Source organism: Mirounga angustirostris, unplaced genomic scaffold, assembly GCF_029215605.1.
Source record: "Mirounga angustirostris isolate CCGP_5_RB_7025 unplaced genomic scaffold, mMirAng1.0.hap1 SCAF_14, whole genome shotgun sequence".
NCBI lineage: Eukaryota > Metazoa > Chordata > Mammalia > Carnivora > Phocidae > Mirounga > Mirounga angustirostris.
This window is the reverse complement of record NW_026991722.1, coordinates 85,135,341-85,156,725: the sequence shown is the minus strand read 5'-3', so window position 1 is coordinate 85,156,725 and position 21,385 is coordinate 85,135,341. Positions and strand designations below refer to the sequence as shown.

General features: G+C 40.8%; 1 protein-coding gene across 1 annotated transcript in view; it reads left to right on the top strand.

The window, feature by feature from the left end:
* The window catches only part of PIWIL3 (piwi like RNA-mediated gene silencing 3), a 30,050-nt gene that overhangs the window by 3,763 nt on the left and 4,902 nt on the right, over positions 1–21,385 (top strand). The window contains exons 4-16 of the mRNA XM_064577695.1: positions 1,557–1,685; positions 8,637–8,851; positions 9,684–9,802; positions 10,448–10,528; positions 10,846–11,046; positions 12,963–13,074; positions 16,481–16,607; positions 16,816–16,933; positions 17,306–17,420; positions 17,960–18,147; positions 18,697–18,769; positions 20,868–21,068; positions 21,218–21,321. Of these exons, the coding sequence (XP_064433765.1) occupies positions 1,557–1,685; positions 8,637–8,851; positions 9,684–9,802; positions 10,448–10,528; positions 10,846–11,046; positions 12,963–13,074; positions 16,481–16,607; positions 16,816–16,933; positions 17,306–17,420; positions 17,960–18,147; positions 18,697–18,769; positions 20,868–21,068; positions 21,218–21,321 (1,783 nt within the window). The remainder of the gene's footprint in view (positions 1–1,556; positions 1,686–8,636; positions 8,852–9,683; positions 9,803–10,447; positions 10,529–10,845; positions 11,047–12,962; positions 13,075–16,480; positions 16,608–16,815; positions 16,934–17,305; positions 17,421–17,959; positions 18,148–18,696; positions 18,770–20,867; positions 21,069–21,217; positions 21,322–21,385) is intronic.

Here is a 21,385-nt window from a genome sequence, read left to right as displayed (position 1 = left end):
GGTTAGTCTGGTGATGGGTATTAAGGACGGCATGTATTGCATGGAGAACTGGGTGTTATCCTTTCTCAATTAAAAAAAAATGGGATATTAGGTTTTTTTCACTCTTGAGTTGCAGGAGTTCCTTTATGTATTTTGTAAATTAACCCCTTATGAGATAATATGGTTTGCAAATATCTTCTCCCATTCCGTAAGTGCTTTCATTCTGTTGACTAATTCATTTGTTGTACAGAAACTTTTTAGTTTGAATTCCCACTTGTCCATTTTTGCTTCTGTTGTCTCTGCTTTTGGTGTCTTATGTTGTAGATATTTTTATAATAAACTGATAGAAAATCCAGACTCCATGAAATGAATTTATAAATATGAATACACAATAGTAAAATACCTATTTTTATCATCTATATCCTGTCTGAAGAGTTATGATTAATGCTTCACGTAAAGTACATTATGTGTAGCAAGTACTAATGAATGATGCCAACTGTTTTCTTTCACTGAAATTTGAATGTGGTAAGTTTGATTGCTGGCTGTGTCTGGAATTAGTTGAATTTGATAAAAAGCATTTTAAAAATTTACAGGGCGCCTGGGTGGCTCAGTTGGTTAAGCGACTGCCTTCGGCTCAGGTCATGATCCTGGAGTCCCTGGATCGAGTCCCGCATCGGGCTCCCTGCTCGGCAGGGAGTCTGCTTCTCCCTCTGACCCTCCCCCCTCTCATGTGCTCTCTCTCTCTCATTCTCTCTCTTTCAAATAAATAAATAAAATCTTTAAAAAAAAAGCATTTTAAAAATTTACATAAAATTAGTTTTTCTATCCTAGAAATTCAGACTTTGGTATCTTCTAAGATCTTCATAAACTAGGAATGATAGCTTCCAGAAGTAACATTTTGAAGAGAACCAGTTTTTGCCACCCAGAGCATGGACTGTATTAGCCATTTTCAGGGGTATAGGGTTTATGGATAATATAGGTTTTTTTCACAGTATTTGAAAGACTGCTTTGCACTGTCCTCCAAATATCGACCTCTCAAATATTTAAACCTGTATGCATATTACAATGTGATAAAAATAGAGCTTTTCTCAGTTGCTGTTAATAAAAAGAATAGATCAGTTGTTTTGTATCAAGAGCATTTCATAGATTTTTTTTTTTTTTTAACAGCCTGTTCAGTCAGTCAGCATTTTCTGATGCCTACGAGAGGGCAGTGTGGTACCAGGTGATTGGCCGATAAAGCCGGTAGAGAAGGGACAAGGTTTCTGCTTTGAAGCTTGCACCCTGGACAAGTGCCTGATGAGGGCAAATGCCAGAGCACCGATGAATGTGGGGGCTCGGCCAGCCACTGATGGGGAGTGGGGTCTTGTTGGGAGAGGCTTCTGGGTCACAGTCCCCCTTCCTGGTGACCCGTGACTGAAATACTGTTGTTTGGATCCTTTGACAATCCTCTTTCGTACCTCCAGTGACCTTGACTTAGTTTTCCTTAATAGCTGGGATTTAATGTTGTCCTTTCTGTTTTACTTTTCCCCCTTTTTTATCCGATAAAACTCATGGCTTTCACATTTGTTTCCATGTAGAGGAAGCTCACCTAGTGGCTACACTGCAGGCAGCGTCGGTGAAGGAGAGAAACCGTTTGGGGGGCATTTTTCGAGACCATGTGGTGGATACCCGACAGTACTTGGACCATGTGAGAGAGTCCACGGCAGGTATGCTGGCCATGAACGACCCAGTGTTAGGGAATTGTTCTCATTAAACGTGTGCTGAGGTGCTGGTTTGGGTTTTTTTAATTTAATTTGATTTTTTTTATTATGTTATGTTAGTCACCATCCAATACATCATTGGTTTTTGATGTGGTGATCCACGATCCATTGTTTTCGTATAACACCCAGTGCTCCATGCAGTACATGCCCTCCTTAATACCCATCACCGGGCTAACCCATCCCCCCTCCCCTCTAAAACCCTGTTTCTCGGAGTCCATAGTCTCTCATGGTTCATCTCTCCCTCTGATTCCCCCCTTCATTTTTCCCTTCCTTCTCCTAATGTCCTCCATGCTATTCCTTATGTTCCACAAATAAGTGAAACCATATGATAATTGACTTTCTCTGCTTGACATATTTCACTTAGCATAATCTCCTCCAGTTCCATCCATGTAGATGCAAATGGTGGGTATTCATCCTTTCTGATGGCTGAGTAATATTCCATTGTATATATGGACCACATTTTCTTTATCCATTCATCTGCTGAAGGGCATGTCAGCTCTTTCCACAGTTTGGCTATTGCGGACATTGCTGCTATGAACATTGGGGTGCATATGGCCCTTCTTTTCACTACATCTGTGTCTTTGGGGTAAATACCCACAGTGCAACTGCTGGGTCATAGGGTAGCTCTATTTTTAATTTTCTGAGGCATCTCCACACTGTTTTCCAAAGTGGCTGTACCAGCTTGCATTCCCACCAACAGTGTAAGAGGGTTGCCCTTTCTCCACAACCTCTGCAACATTTGTTGTTTCTTTCCCTGTCCATTTTTGCCATTCTAACTGGTGTAAGGTGGTATCTCAATGTGGTTTTGATTTGAATTACCCTGATGGCTAATGATGAACATTTTTTCATGTATCTGTTAGCCATTTGTATGTCTTCTTCAGAGAAGTGTCTTTTCATGTCTTCTGCCCATTTTTTGACTTGATTGTTTTTTGGGTGTTGAGTTTGAGAAGTTTTTTTGTTTTTTGTTTTTTTAAAGATTCCATTTATTTGACAGAGACACAGCGAGAGAGGGAACACAAGCAGGGGGAGTGGGAGAGGGAGAAGCAGGCCTCCCCATGGAGCGGGGAGCCTGATGCGGGGCTCGATCCCAGGACCCTGAGCCGAAGGCAGACGACTAATGACTGAGCCACCCAGGCGCCCCTGAGAAGAAGATCTTTACAGATCTTGGATACCAGCCCTTTATCTGTAGTATCATTTGCAAATATCTTCTCCCATTTTGTGAGTTGCCTCTTTGTTTTGTTGATTATTTCCTTTGCTGTGCAGAAGCTTTTTATCTTGATGAAGTCCCAAAAGTTCATTTTTGCTTTTGTTTCACTAGCTTTTGGAGATGTATTCTGAAAGAAGTTGCTGTGGCCGATGTCAACGAGGTTACTGCCTATGTTCTCTAGGATTTTGATGGATGCCTGTCTCACATTGAGGTCTTTCATCCATTTTGAGTTTATCTTTGTGTATGGTGTTAGAGAATGATTGAGTTTCATTCTTCTGCATGTGGCTGTTCAATTTTCCCAGCACCATTTATTGAAGAGACTGTCTTTTTTCCATTGCATATTTTTTCCTGCTTTGTCAAAGATTATTTGACCATAGAGTTGAGGGTCCATATCTGGGTTCTCTATTCTGTTCCATTGGTCTATATGTCTGTTTTTGTGCCAGTACCATGCTGTCTTGGTGATCACTGCTTTGTAATATAGCTTAAAATCGGGCAATGTGATGCCCCCAGCTTTGTTTTTCTTTTTCAACATTTCCTTGGCAATTCGGGGTCTTTTCTGATTCCATACAAATTTTAGGACTGTTAGTTCTAGCACTTTGAAAAATGTCATTGGAATTTTGATCGGGGTGGCATTGAAGGTATAGATTGCTCTGGGTAGCATAGACATTTTAATAATGTCTATTCTTCCGACCCATGAGCATGGAATATTTTCCCATCTTTTTGTGTCTTCTTCAATTTCTTTCATGAGTGTTCTATAGTTCCTAGAGTATAGAGCCTTTACTTCTTTGGTTAGGTTTATTCTGAGGTAGCTTATGGTTTTTGGTGCTCTTGTAAGTGGAATCATTTCTCTAATTTCTCTTTCTACAGTTGCATTGTTAGTGTATAAGAAAGCAACTGATTTCTGTGCATTACATTGATTTTTGTATCCTGCCACATTACAGAATTGCTGTTTGAGTTCTAGTAATTTGGGGGTGGAGTCTTTGGGTTTTCCACATAAAGTATCATGTCATCTGCAAAAAGAGAGTTTGACTTCTTTGGCAATTTGAATACATTTTATTTCTTTTTGTTGTCTGATTGCTGTTGCTAGGACTTCTAGTACTATGTTGAACAATAGTGGTGAGAGTGGGCATCCTTGACGTGTTCCTGATCTGAAGGGAAAGGCTCTCAGCTTTTCCCCATTGAGGATGATATTTGCTGTGGGTTTTTCATAGATGGATTTTATGAACTTGAGGAATAGAGGATTCCCTCTATCCCTATACTTTGAAGAGTTTTAATTAGGAAGGGATGCTGTATTTTGTCAAATGCTTTTTCTGCATCAATTGAGAGGACAATATGGTTCTTCTCTCTCCTCTTTATTAATGTGTTCTACCACACTGATTTGCAAATGTTGAACCACTCTTGCATCCCAGGGATAAATCCCACTTGGTCATGGTTGATGATCCTTTTAATGTATTGTTGGATCCTATTAGCTAGGATTTTGTTGAGGATTTTGGAATCCATATTCATCAGGGATGTTGGTCTGAAATTCTCCTTTTTGATGGGGTCTTTGCCTGGTTTGGGGATTAAGGTAATGCTGGCCTCATAGAATGAGTTTGGAAGTTTTCCTTCTGTTTCTATTTTTTTGAAACAGCTTCAGTAGAATAGGTATTATTTCTTCTTTGAATGTTTGGTAGAATTCCCCAGGGAATCCATCAGGCCCTGGACTCTTGTTTTTTGGGAGGTTTTTGATCACTGCTTCAATCTTGTTACTGGTTATTGGCCTATTCAGGTTGTCAATTTCTTTCTGTTTCAGTCTTGGCAGCTTATAGGTTTCCAGGAAGTCCTCCATTTCATCCAGATTGCTCAGTTTATTGGCATATAGTTGTTGATAATAATTTCTAATAATTGTTTCTATTTCCTTGGTGTTAGTTGTGATCTCTCCCCTTTCATTCCTAATTTTATTAATTTGGGTCCTTTCTCTTTTCTTTTGGATAAGTCTGGCCAGTGGTTTATCGATCTTATTAATTCTTTGAGAGAACCAACTTCTAGTTTCATTGATCTGATGTACTGTGTTTCTGGTTTCTAATTCATTGATTTCTGCTCTAATTTTAATTATTTCTCTTCTAATGCATGGCTTAGGCATCGTTTGTTGCTTTTTCTCTAGTTCTTTAAGGTGTAGAGTTAGTTGGTGAATGTGGGATTTTTCTATTTTATTTGAGTGAGGCTTGGATGGCTATGTATTTCCCCCCTTAGGACCGCCTTTGCAGTATCCCATAGGTTTTGGACCTATGTGTTTTCGTTCTCATTGGTTTCCATGAATTGTTTAAGTTCTTCTTTGATTTCCTGGTTGACTCAAACATTCTTGAGTAGAGTGGTCTTTAGCTTCCAAGTGTTTGAATTTCTGCCAATTTTTTTCTTGTGATTGAGTTCCAGTTTTAAAGCATTGTGATCTGAGAATATGCAGGGAATAATCTCAATCTTTTGGTATCGGTTGAGACCTGATTTGTGACCCAGTACGTGGTCTATTCTGGAGAAAGTTCCACGTGTGCTCAAAGAATGAGTATTCTGTTTTAGGGTGGAATGTTGTGTATATATCTATGAGGTCCATCTGTGTGTCATTCAAAGCTCTTGTTTCTTTGTTGATTTTCTGCTTAGATGATCTGTCTGTTGCTGAGAGTAGAGTATTGAGGTCTCCTACAATTAATGTATTGTTATCAATATGACTCTTTATTTTGGTTAACAGTTGGCTTATGTAGATGGCTGCTCCCTTGTTGGGGGCATAGGTATTTACAATTGTTAGATCTTCTTGTTGGATAGACCCTTTAAGAATGATATAGTGTCAGCGTGCCTGAGTGGCTCAGTTGTTTAAGCATCTGCCTTCAGCTCAGGTCATGATCCCAGTGTCCTGGGATCAAGCTCTGCATCAGGCTCCCTGCTCAGCGGGGAGCCTGCTTCTCCCTCGCCCTCTGCCATTCCCCCTGCTTAATCTCCAGGCCTGTCTGTCAAATGAATAAATAAAATCTTTAAAAAAAAATGATATAGTGTCCTTCTGTGTCTCTAACTACAGTCTCTAGTTTAAAATCTAATTTGTCTGATATAAGAATTGCTACCCCAGCTTTTGAGGTCCGTTGGCATGGAAGATGGATCTCCATCCCTTCACTTTCAGTCTGGATGTATCTTTAGGTTCAAAATGAGTCACTTGTAGACAGCATATGGATGGGTCCTGTCTTTTTATCCAGTCTGCAACCCTGTGCCGTTTTATGGGAGTGTTTAGGCCCTTCACGTTGAGAGTGATTATTGAAAGATATGAATTAATTGTCATGTTGCCTGTGAAGACCTTGTTTTTATAGCTTGTCCCTGTAAATTTCTGTTGTAAATCACTCTTGGGGTCTTTCTCCTTTTATAGAAACCACCCCCCCCTTAATATTTCTTGCAAGGTCGGCTTAGTGGTCACATATTCTTTCAGTTTCTGCCAGTCTTGGAAGCTCTGCATCTCTCCATCCATTCTAAATGAGAGCCTTGCCGGATAAAGTATTCTTGGCTGCATGTTCTTCTCTTTTAGTACCCTGAATATGTCTGGCCAGGCCTTTCTGGCTTGCCAGGTCTCTGTGGATAGGTCTGACGTTATTCTGATGTTCCTCCCTCTGTACGTAAGGAATCTCTTCCCCGTAACTGCCCTTAAGGTGGTTTCCTTGGTTCTAAGATTTGCGAGTTTTACTATTACATGCCGGGGCATTGGCCTGTTTTCCTTGATCTTGGGACGGGTCCTCTCTGCCTCTTGGACACGAATGTTTGTTTCATTCCCCAGATTAGGGAAGTTCTCAGCTACGATTTGCTCAAATATATCTTCTAGTCCTCTCTCTCTCTCCACTCCCTCCGGGATTCCAATTATTCTGACATTGGAACACTTCATGGTGTCACTTATTTCTCTGATTCTGTTTTCATGGATTCTGAGTTGTTTTTCCCTGGCCTCCTCTTTTCCCTTTTTATCTATTAAATTGTCTTCCAGGTCACTAATTCATTCTTCTGCCTCACTTACCCTAGCTGTTAGATTATCTAGATTAGATTGGATCTCATTGATAGCATTTTTAAGTTCTGCCAGTTCAGCTTTCATTTCTGCCCTTAGAGACTCTGTGTTGCCATTAATTGATTTCTCCATTCTAGCCATTGCCTTCACAATTGCTAGCCTGAATTCCATCTCCGACATCTTGGTTATATCTGCATCCATTTGTAAATCTGCGGCATAAATCATAATCTCTGAGTCTTTCCTATTTTGGGGGTTCCTCTTCCTAGTCATTCTGTTGATGGGTGGTTGAGGGAATGTATAGAGTCCAAATTATTGACCACACCCAAGGAAGATGCACCTGTTTTATAGGGATTTAAGGTTGTCAGCCTCTTGTTCTCCCAGACTGTCTTCTGGGGGAGGGGCCTGCCGTGCTGTTACTCAGGCAACCCTGTTTGGGCAGAGTTGCCCTGCCCCCCCCATGGCGGGTGATGGGCTCAGTGGGAACCGTTTTTTGGGGGCTTTTGTTCTCTGGCGGCTTTCCTTGATGGCTTTCCACGTCTCTTCCGAGAGTCAGAGCAGAAGAGACCATTTCTAACCGTCTGCCTCAGAGCAGAGAGATCTCAGTCTGTTCTTCAGTGAGCTCTCCAGACCACACTATCTCCATTTCTGTCTGTGCTGCTATAAACTGCAGCGTCCTGGGTTGTGCGCCCCTCAGCAGCGCTCCCAGTCCTTCCTCCAGGTCAGGGCACATCCCTGCCCTTTGTGCTTCTAAAACCGCCAGCCACTTCCAGTTCGCCTGTGTGACCCTGCTGCACCGGGTTTCCATCCCGGGGGCTGCCCTAAAGTCCTTGCCCCGCTGCTACCGATCTGCGAGTCTGTGCCCCATCCCCAGCGCAGGAGGCTGTCGCTCACTGGCGGTGTAGGATCCCCTGCTGCTGTTTATCCTCTGATATCTGCCCACAGAATCATGGCTCCCTGCTTTGTACCTCAAAACCAATCGTCTGCGTAGATATTCTCTGTGTAGAGATCCGGATCTTCTTACATCTCAGGCTGATTTCGTGGGTGTTCAGAGTGGTCTGGTAGATATCCAGCTCAATTCCGGGGACCAGTTGGAATAGGGTCCCCTACTCCTCCGCCATTTTTTCCCCTCCTTGATCTGGTTTGTGTTTAAGAGTGGGTCTGAGGCTTCATCCTATCACTGTGAGGGGAGGTACCCTCCTATCTGTTCTGGTTGTTGTGGTAGCACCCACTTTTGCAGAAACAAAGACCTATTTTAGAGTCCAGATGGACTCTTCATTTTTCTCTTTTCCTTTTAGAGCCACTAAAATAGAATGACCCAGCTCTTTGGGCCCACTGAGATTTTTTTTTTTTTTTTAACTAAACATTATTACAGTGTTTACATTATTACATTATGGCTCCCCACTCACCCTTCCCCCCGCCCCGAAGCCTTGTGTTAGAGATTTTGCTTTTGATCTCGTTATTGTTAAACATTTTAATCTTCTATTTTAACTCTCAATGTATGCTTACGTAGGACCCATCTAAATGGATGGTACGCAGTCTGGACACCAGGTGTATATAAATGTTTGTTTGGTAGTTAATGTTCTGGTTTGGCCTAACTTTGGCTCTCAGTATCGGGATGTCCATGTTGTTTTGGGTGTGGTTGGTCAGCTTGTTTCATTATTAACATGTGACTCCATTTTTGCAGGCATGCAGGGTAGACCCGTAAAGCTATTCACAAACCATTTCCGAGTGACATCTCGCCCCCAGCAGGTCACATATAAGTACAACATTGACTACATGCCGGACATTGAGGATGGAAAAGTTCGTACAGAACTGCTTTTGCAGCATAAAGCATTAATTGGAAAGTGTCATATATTTGATGGAAGCTCTTTATTATTACCTCACAAACTACTATCACCAGTTAAGTACTGTTATTGGACATTTTCTTTTTTTTAAAGATTTTATTTATTTGAGGGGGGTGAGAGAAAGAGAGAGTGAGTGAGCAGGCGTGTGGAGCAGAGGGAGAGGGAGAAGCAGACTCCCCGCTGAGCAGTGAGCCCAGTGGGGCTAGATCCCAGGACCCTGAGATCATGTCCTGAGCCAAAGGTGGACACTTAACCGACTGAGCCATCCAGGCACCCTGGATACTTTCTTGACGTTTGTTCTTTCTCTCATATTTTCACTGTAGTAGAGCAAATATACCATTTTTGTACGATGGTTTGAGGAGACCGCCTGAAGATCTTTTGCCCATAGGCCTTGTAACAAAACCCATATGCCATATGTCGTTATCACTGATGTTCCTTCATGCCTCATTTCAGTGCTTACAATGAATTTGAGAGCAATATATACATGTAACTTTTTTTTACCTTTTCAATGGCAAATATGGCTCAAATGCTGAAGTACTGAATAATTTAGTCTTTATCTCTTGCTCTCTCTAAAACTTCAGCAAAAGAAAATTTTAGAACTTAATATTTTCTTCAGTAAACTTCTATATTTACCAAATGAATAATTTACAGGAGCTTGTTTAAGTAAAAAAAAAAAAAAAAAAAGTAACTGTAAATGTTTAATTCTGACTCTTTACTTTGGTCTCATAAATCCTATCTTCTCCCTGCATGTGTCTCTGGGGGCAAGATGGCTCCTGCCGTGCTCATGTGTTGGATACCCAAGTGACCTGTTGATTTGTGGTCCAATAATGAGCTTACTATCCTTGGAAGGACTACTAGACCTTTTTGTTTGTTTTTCTTTATCTCAGAAAATGGAACTGGTCAGCCTGTTGAAAAAACAGGTTGTGAAGGTGACCATTGAATTCACCAGTGAACTCATGCCCACCTCGCCGGACTGTTTACGCTATTACAACATTCTCTTTAGAAGGTGTGTTCGTAAGATTTCATTTCCTTGAGATTTAGTTGTGTGTTGGTGTGTCAGTGGTACTTAACATAGACGTTTGCTCCTAGAATTTTGTGTTCTTCACACCTCCTTGTTCTGGGAAAGCAAAGGATCTTGGAGATGAAGTGGCACTTGAACCTCACCTAGACATGTTTAAGTTCTGTGGCTTCTCCCCAGTGTTGTTCTCCCTGCCTACCTCCACATCCCATGCCTGGTTCCTGTCTAGAAGGAGGAACAGACATCAACTATGCACATCTATGCATATTTCTCCCTGGAGCAAATTCACTTGTTTTCTACGTTCACAGCGATGGACAGATACTCAGAAGTAAAATTGGAGGCACATACTCTGCAAAAGCTGTTTTGGTTCATTTCTAGGAATGGAGGACATTCTAATGGCCTTTCCATGACAGTTTGTTGTATGTTATGGAAAGTAGGAGAAAACAGAGGTTAAATGAACCTTAATATCTACCTCACAATGTAATTTACTTGTACCAGGCACTTCCTGTTAATTATTTGTAAGACAAGGTCGCTGGCATATAATTTTTCCCCCTAATGTATCTTCATGTGTGTTACTAAATGCTTAACAATATTTATGGTACTTTCAACAAAATCTATTTTTCCAATTTCTAGAATTTTGAAGATGATGGAACTGGAGCAAGTTGGTCGCAACTATTATAACAAGCGTGAGGCCACTGAGTTCAGCGATCATAAGTTGGTATAAAGTAGAAAGTTTCACATAATGTTTATAATTTATACACCTACATCCTATAGATTCTCACAGGTATACATACAGATATATATATATGTATGTGTATAAATGTGTGTGATCCTGTGGGTGGTAATAAAAAAGGTTTAACAAAGATAATAAAACTAACACATCAGGTAAGTATCTATTGGAAAGGGTGTTCAAAAGAGCATTCTTACTTGACTTCTAAGCACCAGTTTTAGACCCTGACTGCCAGCCCTGTGGCACTTCTTTGTTCAGAGCTTGGAGTTTGATACTCACTTCTAATGTGTTCTATTTGCAGCCTGGTAATCTGGCCTGGATATGTTACTTCTATTCTTGAGTATGAAACCAGCATTACCCTCTGTGCTGATGTGAACCATAAACTGGTTCGAATGCAAACAGCTTATGATTTAATATCGGTTCTTCGTGATGACTTCCCTGCAAAGCAAGATCTTCGGGAGCAAGTTTCTAAACAATTAGTTGGATCAATTGTTTCTACAATGTAAGTCTGCTTTAAAAAAAAAAAAAAAAAAAACCTATCCCATCACTTTGATATCTTCTCCCCACCCCCCACCCCCCAATAAGAGGTGTTCCCATAGACTTCAAATCACTCTGTGTTAAAGTTCAGAAGCAGACCTAGCACGGCAATGGCCAGAACCAGTCCGTGCTTTTCTCATCTGGTTCTATAGCACGAGAGAGGGATACAGTTTGGTTGTAGACTTCACTGTTCTTGAATTCCTAATGCTGATCCAGTCATCTGCTCTGAACCCTCTCTTGCAGTAACAGAATATGTTCCTTCCAAATTTCTTTCGCTTTGTGTCTATTTTTTAAAAAATCAGGGCTTAATTATAATCCATGAGCAAATTTCCCCTTGAAAGAAGTTTTCTATTGTTACTCTCCCTTTAGACCAGATATTTTAAGTTGAGAAGAGTGTGGACTTAAAGTTGCTTAGCCAACATCATAAGAGTAAAGTTGAGGACTCCTGCTTCCCAATTTCAAAACTTACTATAAAGCTCTAGTAATCAAGACAGTGGCATGAGGACAGACATAAAAATTGATGGAATAGAATTGAGAATCAGAGTTAACCCTCACGTTTATAGTCAGTTGATTTTCAACAAGAGTGTCAAGACAGTTTAATTAGGGAGGGAATACTCTTTTCAGCAAATGTTGCTGGGACCACTGGATATCCACCTGGGCCTTCCTGACACAATATACAAAATTAACTCCAATTTAACTCCAAAATTAACTAGAAATAGACCTAAAGGTGTAAGAGTTAAAAGTATAAAATTCTTAGAAGAAATTATAGGAGTAAATCTCGACTTTGGGTGAGGCAAAATCTTATAAGACACCAACAGAGAAGGGATGAAAAAATATAAATTGGACGTCATCAAATTAAAAATGTTCATACTTCAAAGTCAGAAGTGAAAAACAATAGATTGAGAGAAAACATTTGCAAATCACCTATCTCATAAGCAACTTGCATCTATATATGTAGAGAACACGTGCAAGTCAAAAGACAACCCAGCTTTTAAAAAATGGGCAAAGGATCTGAATAGACATTTCTCTGAAGAAAATATGCAAATGACCAATAATCACATGAAACGATACTAACATTATTAGCTATCAGGGAAGTGCAAAGTAAAACCACAGTGAAATAACACTTCATACCCCCCTAGGATGGCTAAAATAAAAAAGGTGGATATTAAGTGTTGACAAGGATGTGGAAAAAAATCGGAACCAACCCTCAAACCCTGCTGGTATAAATGTGAAATGGTATGGTCTCTTTGGAAAACAGTATGGCACTTTCTCAACATGCTAAACATAGTGTGACCATAAGATCCAGCAATTCTCTTCCTGGTTATATACCTAAAAGAAATGAAAACCTATGTCTGCCAAAATTGGTACATGAATGTCCATAACATCCTTATTCATAATAGCTCAAAAGTGTAAACAACTTGAATGTTCATCAACTGATAGATGGATAAATAAATGTACTATATCTATAAAATGTATTATTGGGCAATAAAAATTAAGTGACAGAACATGCTACAGCAGGGATGAACCTTGAAAGACATTAGGCTAAGTGCAAGAGGGCAGTCAGGAAGGGCCATGTATTGTATGATTCAATTCATGTGAAATAGGATGGGTAGGCAAATGTGTAGGGATGGACACTAAACTGGTGGTTGCCTAAGGACTGGGGGAGTTTAGTGGAAATGAGAAGTGACTGCTCGTGGTTGTGGTATTACTTTGGGTTGTGTTGAAAGGTGAATATACGAAGAATAATAAATATAGGCTATACATATAATAAAGCAGATAGATCCTGTAATTACTTGTAGGATTTAAAGCCTCTTGTTTCTTGCATGATCCCATGCAATGAATACGTTAGGAATAATACCATATGTTGTGACTATTCCACAGATTTAACAACAAAACCTATAGGGTGGATGATATTGATTGGGAGGAGACTCCCAGAACTACATTTAAAACATCAGATGGGGCTGAAATCACCTTCGTAGAGTATTACAAGACGGTAAGAAATCTTTCAGTGTATCTAAATCTTTTTTTTTCTTATTCAAATATGTCTCGTAATAATATATGCATGACTTATATTCATGTGTTACAGAATGAGTCCTAATCTTGTATATAATAAGTACATATATTATAAAATTTCTCTTTGAGGTTATTATAACTTGACTTGTACCTGTTTTCCATGTATTAGAGCGCCTTGTCTAGAGGGTAATGTCATATAATTAGAATGGCTCCAATATGACCTCTCCAGTAAGTCTTAGAAGTGGCTATGGTAGTTTTATAATGCTGGATTATTGGCTAGAAAATAAAATGTCAAGACTTCAGATACGAACACTTTGCCTTACGTAGAAGTTTCAGCCCTATAGAACGTGGTTCAAAAAGAAGAAAAAGACCAATTACCATCTGAATTGATGTCACTTCTGTGCTAAATCTCCTAACTCCTGAATTCCTCAATCTTGGTTCACAAAGAAATAAGTAAACTTAGCTTAGTGAACAAAGATACACAAATTGATGAGGTTGGTTTTCTAGCTTTGGCAGATAACAGAAAGAATTCAAGGAATTACAGGTATTTGCTGCAAATGGAAAGCGCTTATAATTAAAAAGAACAGCTTGTATTTTTCTCTTAGGAATGCAAAATCTAGTTACTTGGAAGCACTGAGGCTACACACAGCCCTGTGACATCCCTCCAAGGGATGTGCTTGTGCTCCATACTAGGTGCTTGTTCGTTCAATCCCAAGAGCATGTAATGAGGGCCATGCCACATCTTGGGTATACGTTGGTAAGACCACTGCGTTCTCTGTTCTTAAGGAACTTGCATCCTTGTGGCAGGAAGAGAGCTGGCAGACAAGAAGAAAACCTATATTGAGGGATATATGCAGATAATTAAGAGGTATTGTGGAGAATGTCTGGTGGCTCAGACTGCTGGTCCTAGAAGTCTCTGAGGAGCTGGTGTGTGAATGTCAGAAAGGAGCAAGCTGTGCGCAGATTGGGGAGGAGAGAAGAGACCCCACTTCCAGGATGGGGCTGCCATGCCCAGATCCCAAATGAGGCTAGAGTGTTCTGTCAAGAAGTAAACATGGTTATGGACGGGACGTGTATGGGTTGTAGGATATGAAGTCAGAGGATGAGGTGGGGGCCACGTTGTATAAAGTCCTGTCTACCTGGACAAATTGGATTTTATTGTTAGATATACAGATGGATGAAGTGATGTATCTTATTTTACAGATGTGTGTTTAATGTACAGGGAATGGGCTGTCTGTGGGTAAAAAGGGAGGCAGGGACACCAGTAGGGAGGTGGTTAAGTCCGTTTAGGTCCGTGATCATGGTAACCTGGATTAGAGTGGGAGAGGGTAGGTGCAAATGGGCAGGACTTACCGATAGCTCAGATGTAGTGAGAGACAGTAAGAGTAGACTCTGGCTTTATCTGAGGAAGTGAGTGGAGGCTGGCGTCATTTACTGCAAGGGGAGAGTCTGTGTGAGGAGCTGGTTTGGGGATTGCTGGGTTGACAGTAGGCTCTGATGGAGTTGCAGACAGGGATATCAGGCTGATGTTTGTTCATTCTCCACATTTCACCTCAAAGGTCATTGACTGAGAAGAGCCATGTTGGGTATCCCAACATCATCTGCACCCCCCAGCCTCCTCACACCAGCCTTCAGCCTCAAGGCCTTTGTGGCCACCTCCCCTCATTCTGTTGTGCCCCTTGCATTTCAGAGCATCCATCCAAATTTGTAATTCTGTATTTGAGTGATTATGAGTCTCTCCCATTGCCAGTAGATGGAGTTCCCCCGGGGCAGGACAATGTTGGTTTTGTTCCTTATCGTATCTCTTACATCTTACACCATGACTAGTACATAAAAGTTCATCTATATGTTGTATATTAGTTATATATAATATATATTTATATAATATATAATAGTTCATATATCATATATGTAATATATAATAGTTCACACATGCTGGCATCACAGAGCAGTAGATTTGGGAATGATTTGAAAGAGCATTTACATGAAAGCAAACTACCTTCTTGGCATGTGTTGATAGGAGGAGCCTTGGATGTAAAAGAAATATAAGGCCATGATTTCAGCAGGTTTACTTGAGCAAAACTGATGAGCTGAAATAATTGAAATGACTTGGGTAGTCTCGGGAGGCCCTGGTGAGAACCCAGTCTAATAATAGATGGCAACGTAGTTGTGTTGTCATGAGACCTAGAAGAGTCCCAGGATCCATAGATGAGCCCTTAGAAGGAACGTACAATCCTGGCTTTCAAAGAAGTTTTCGTAATAATGCAAAGTGGGACAACAGAACTCCTATTTAGATGCAGAAGTTAATGCTGCGGGAGAGCATTCTAGGATGTCACAGGACAGTGTGAGAAATAAGTAGCGTGCTTCCCGAAGTTCTCAACAGGAAGAATAGCTCGTACAAAGGCTTTGCTAGACTGGGTGGGAGGAGTGGTGGTTGAGGCCCTAAAATGACACTATGATTCTGCACACATGTATATACATCTACCCGTACAAGCTTCTGCCTTCAGACTCTAGAACCAGGATAATGGGGGTGAATCCCAGCTGCCTTTCAAATAACTACAGACCACTTTAAGGAAGAAAAATGTACATGGTCTGCAACAAGATCATGAGAATTAAAAAAAAGTAGTAGTTCAGCTCAAGGGGAAAAGAGCCATGAACACTGGATTTGAAGTCTTCTTGTCTCAGGAACTCCTTTGACTTTCTCGAGATGCTTAATAGACAGATCCTACCAGAATTCCTGTGGCTAACTGATTGCCGATGAAGACCTCACTGATCAGCATGAAAGGATCTATGACAAATCATCACTTTGTGTTGGAGAGTAAAGGCACTTTGTCGTACAGGAATTGGAGCCTAGGGATAGGACCTTCTGGATAGGATGTCTTGGCACATGCCTTTTCCAGCTGGAAGAGTTTAGGGGAAATGACAGAGGAGGTGTGTTTGGCATAGCTGTGGTAGGGCAGCTCTAAAAAGTGACTGGGTTTGTTGTCCCCCGTCAGTTTGGGAATCCCCCTGAAAGTTCTCAATTATGAGTTACGAATTTTTAAGACAGTACTGTAGTGAGAAATACATATTCCAAGAGTTGGTCCCACATCTACCCATATGAAGTCAAAGAAGGCTAGTACAGTGAGCCCAATATGTTTGTGGGTCCCGTTCTCCTCGGCCCCATGTGTTATAGGAAAAAAAGAGGCCATTCCCAGGACATCTAAATTAAGAGAACATGAAGAATATCTTTAATGCGTTCTTAAACCTGGGGAAACAGTATCCCCAGCACATCCCCTGGGCCTCTGTTGGTGATCCAAAAATGCACTGTTGTACCTATTTATGTGACTTTACTAGGGCTTGGGTGATAGTCACGCCAGTGTTTCGTTCTTGCTTCTTTTGAGCAGCGATATGATCAAGTGGTCACTGAGCTGAATCAGCCACTCTTGATCAGCAAAGGCAAATGGAAAAAGAGCCAGCAGGACACACCCCGTAAGCCTATACTCCTGGTTCCTCAACTGTGCAACCTGACAGGTACAGCAGATTCATGCATCCTTCACAGAAGACCACCCCCTTCATCCCCAGATGTTATGACGTAGAGGTACACGCTTTCCACGGTACTCCGTGTGACCCAGAGCCGCGTTCTTTCCGTTGGCTCTTCCTCTTCCAGATAAAACCAAGGCCTCTCATGTATAAATCTATTCTTGCTTGTTGAGCAATATCTTTTTAATTTCTTTCAAAGGTCTAACAGATGATCTGCGCAAAAATTACAGGGTGATGAGAGACCTGGCTCTTCATATGAGGTTGGATCCAGAAAAAAGGCAGCATGAATTACAAAAATTTATGAACGCTATACAGACGTAAGTGCTGTTTGTGTGTGTGTGTGTGTCTCCTGAAGTTGAGACCTGTGCAGAACTCTTGGCATCTCAGATACTCCAACTAAAAAACGACAGGTTGGAAGAAAATGACCTCTTGGGGGAACAACTCTATTTGTTCTGTCAGTGCAAAGTTTGGGGAGGTCTGGAGGGGGAGAATGAACTAGAAAGATCCTAAGCGCAGATGTGAGAGCAAAGACGTGGTTTCAGAGTACTAGGGACCTTCTCTGCAACATGTCAGCACAGAGGACCAACAACAAGGCATCTTAGGTTAGAGGGGAATTTTGCAAATGGATCATTACTTTTGCTTATTTCCTTGAAGGAGGTTTGATCCTGTGGAAATATTTTTCCTTTCAGAAATAAGGAGGTACAACAGGAACTTCAACTCTGGGATTTGAAATTTGATGCCAACTTCTTGTCCTTCTCAGGAAGAATCTTGAAAGAAGTAAGAATTTTTCAAGGAGGACGAGCGGTAAGACAGTTTCAAAATGGTCCCATTTTAGTTATTCATTTAGTCATTTGGGGTCAAATGAATAACGTGGAGGAACTGACTCGGGTCAATACCTGTCACTGCTCTCTCTCTTCTGGGGCTACCTGTCCTCCATCTAGGAGAGAGCAAGCAGATGTTCCATTAAAATGCATAGAACATCCTTGGCATAGAGGATCCTTGGCATCTGTATTTTATCTCTGTTAGTGTTGTGGTCCTCTCTCACGGCAAAACAATCTTCCAAATGTTTCCTTAAGAGTCAACTACCTAGAATCAAGACAATCCAGAATAACCCATGATAGAATTCCAGTATTACTCCCCTCTATCTTAAGGAAGAAATAAGTAAATTCAGCCACGATTGAAGTTTAAAATGGTAACCTTTCAATAGGAAGTAGCACAGATTGGCAATGGGAAGGCTCCTCAATATATATATTGATCAGCAAAGGCATAATATATATATATGTATATATATTATATATATATAATACAAATTTTTAAATGAAATCTTATCCTCTCTCTTCCAGTTTGACTCCCACCCACAATTTGCAGATTGGTCAAAAGAGACAAGAAGTGGACCCTTACTCAAGGTGAAGTCACTAGATCATTGGCTAATACTCTATCCCACAGGAAACTACAGAGCAGCCTCCTCTTTTCTGCAGAGTCTACGGAGAGTCACACCCACCATGGGCATCTCTATGAGAGAGGCAAAAATGTGAGTTGAGCCTCAATTACCTCCATTTAAAAACCGGTTGTTAGCTATCTGGAAGTGGAATCAGAAGATACTAAATTAGACGAATTGGTCGCTTTATCAAAACCCTGAAAGTTTGTAAACAAAGTTTAGTCTATTCCAGTAACAGGTAGTAAAATAGGCTTTTGTGATGTATGGTTTGTGGCTATTGAGATACATGCTAAGGAAGCCAAAAATTGAACTTATTTTTGTTTAAAGAACAAACTTTTGGGGTGTCTGGGAGGCCCAGTCGGTTAAGCGTCCGATTCTTGGTTTCTGCTCAGGTCAGGCTCTGGCTCAGTGAGGAGTTCTGCTTAAGATTCTCTCTCTCTCTGCCCCTCCCTCCATGTGCACATGGGCTCGCTCTCTCCCTCTCTTTAATGAATAAGTAAATCTTTAAAAAAAAAGCCTTTCAGCTGAAGTAACTATCTTAACATTGTATTTTGTTTTGTTTTATATCGTGAGTCATTGGCTGCATAAAATGTTTACTGTTCATTACCTTTTGAATATAGATGTTATATACTTACTTTCTAGACTTGAAGTAAGTGATACAGTCCAATCCTATACATCTGCTTTAGAAAATCACGTGTCCTCCAAAACACAGATGGTAAGTGTCTATTTGATAGTGACTTGATATGTCTTGATACATAGTGTTATAAATCACATCTGTTCAGTTTTGAGTGATAGTCACTCAAAATCTATCTCAAGTACCCTGTCCTTGGCAGGGTCTTATCTCCAATTCCTGTCCTTTTCTCTCTCGGAGACCGTCAGTCTGTTCATGGTCTCCAACCTTTCAGACATGTTCAGTGGCGGGGTGGCCAGACCCTTTGGGAGAAAGTGGCCACAATTTCTGAGATCATTTCTCTGGTCCCTACTTCTCTCCTGTCTTAACCCTATAACTTTATGAACTTGTTAGACTGGCTGAGCCCCAAAGAGGCACAGTCTGGTATTTTCATCAGCTTGAACAGCTCTTCCTAGGAGGAGACTGGCCCATGCTATTCCAGAAACTGAATTTGTAGGAGACATTAGCTGACCGCTCTCAGAAAACTCAGAAATCATCACATAGAAATTTAGAATCTAGAAGATGTTGCACTTATATTTAAAAGCTTGACTTACTGACCTACTAAAATATATAAAAAGAGGGAGGGATGGGTGTATGTGTGTGTGTATGTGTATATAATCTGTACCCAAAAGATGAGAGGCTTTTTTTTAAAGCACATCTCTAAGTTAGTTTAGCCCTCATCTTTAAAGGATCTCAACAGGCGTGGAGAAATCCCAAACCAGTAATGAAGGACTGGTATCCTACCTGTCAAACACACACATTGACCACAGTCCGTTACAATTAGAAGTCATTAAACCACATACATTCCAAAACCAAAGAATTACTTGTAAGTAGCAATTGTATTAGAATAATACCGATAGAAATTTTAAAAAGTAATTTAGACCTTATAAGTAGTATGAGTCAAACTCTGTATAAAACAGCAAACTAATAATGACAGGGGACTTCTGGCCCTTGATGAATGCATTAGGAATGAAGTCTGAATCTTAATGCACTAAGTGCAGAGTGAACCAAAATAAAGTAGAACAAAATAAATAACAAAAAGCAGAAACTAAGCAGAACAACTAATCTAAAGCCAAAAGTATTAAAACTTGATGTTGTCAAGAGTACAGAAGAGAGTCCCAAGGAGGCTTGACAACATTAAGAACAAGGAGAGTTCATGATTAAGAGACATGCTGGAGAGTAAAGAAATATTAGGAGAACACCATGGGCCAGGGGTGCCAGTAAGTCTGAAAACTAGAAATCAAGTTTTTAGAAAAAGAAGGAATGAACTGGTTAGTGTGGTGAAATTTTAGGAAAAATAATTGCAGATAAAATGTAAACAAAATGCATATAATGCATTTGATAGAATTCCACATTCCTTCATGTGAAAAGAAAAACTTCATCTAGAATGAGAAAAGAATGTCCCTAATCTGAGGATATCTGCCGCAGAAAGTCTTCCTAGAAGCATCATTGTTAAAAATGTATAAAATGTAAAAATATATAACATATAATATATTATACATATAATAATACATACATGTTAAGAACAATACCTGGAGGATTTTCCCGTCCCAGTCCGAACCCCGCCACGCAGTAACTGCCCTTCCTCACGGCTCCGTGTCCTGCTGGAGGTCCGAGCAAGTGTTGGAAACTTTGCCTGCTGTCTGTACATCAGGCAGTTCCCAGAACTCCTGAGCTTGTTTGCTTGGGGGTAAAATGGGGACAGTATTGATCTCAGTAGCTTATTGAAGAATGAGCTGAGTCGGGTACAGCGCTTGGCAAGTGCCCCTCGCATGGCGTCCAGCCTGTACGTGGTGACTGTCCTGAGAATGGTGCATTTCAGTCTGTGCTTTTTAACCCTCCCATGTTAACTTCATGATAAACTCCCGGAAACAGAATAACCAGGACGTAAGGACTCTGCAAGTTCAAGGGATTCATGCATACTGCCTGTGCCTGGCTCCCAGACTTTCTTCTTCCACGTGGTCACCTTCACAATTATTTAATGGACTGGGATTCCAGACCCTTTGCCCTCATGGACCAGCTATGATTGAATGAATAGACTCTGCTTTATCAGTGCTCCACCTACAGTTTCCTTGACGTGGCGTCCAGTTCTCCTAGCACTGTGGTGGCGTCCTGGACAGTCTCACTTTTGCTTTCTTTCAAGGTCGTTTGTGTGCTGTCCGGTGAAAAGAAAGATCTGTATGATAGCATAAAACAATACCTGTGTGTCAGTTGCCCGATCCCAAGCCAGTGTGTCATCGCGCGGACCTTAGACAAACCCCAGACGCTGATGACCATTGCGACAAAGCTTGCCCAGCAGATGAACTGCAAGATGGGAGGTGCCCTCTGGAAGGTGGACACAGGAGTAGGTTGGATTTCGTTGCCTTCTCTTTATTTCAGTTGTGTTCAGTGGAATTCGTTAAGACTCTGTTTACCTATCTGGAAAACATAATTGCTTGATTTTGCTCCTATTGTGTTCTAACTCCATGTACTATCTTTTTTTACAAATTTCAGTTACAGAATGCGATGTTCATCGGTATCGACTGTTTCCACAATACTGTACATCGGCGGAAGTCGATTGCAGGCTTTGTGTCCAGCATCAATCAAGAATTGACACAGTGAGTGGACTTTGGCCGACGTTGTATAGATCACAGCCAGATGTAGACCCACCAGGAGAGGTGG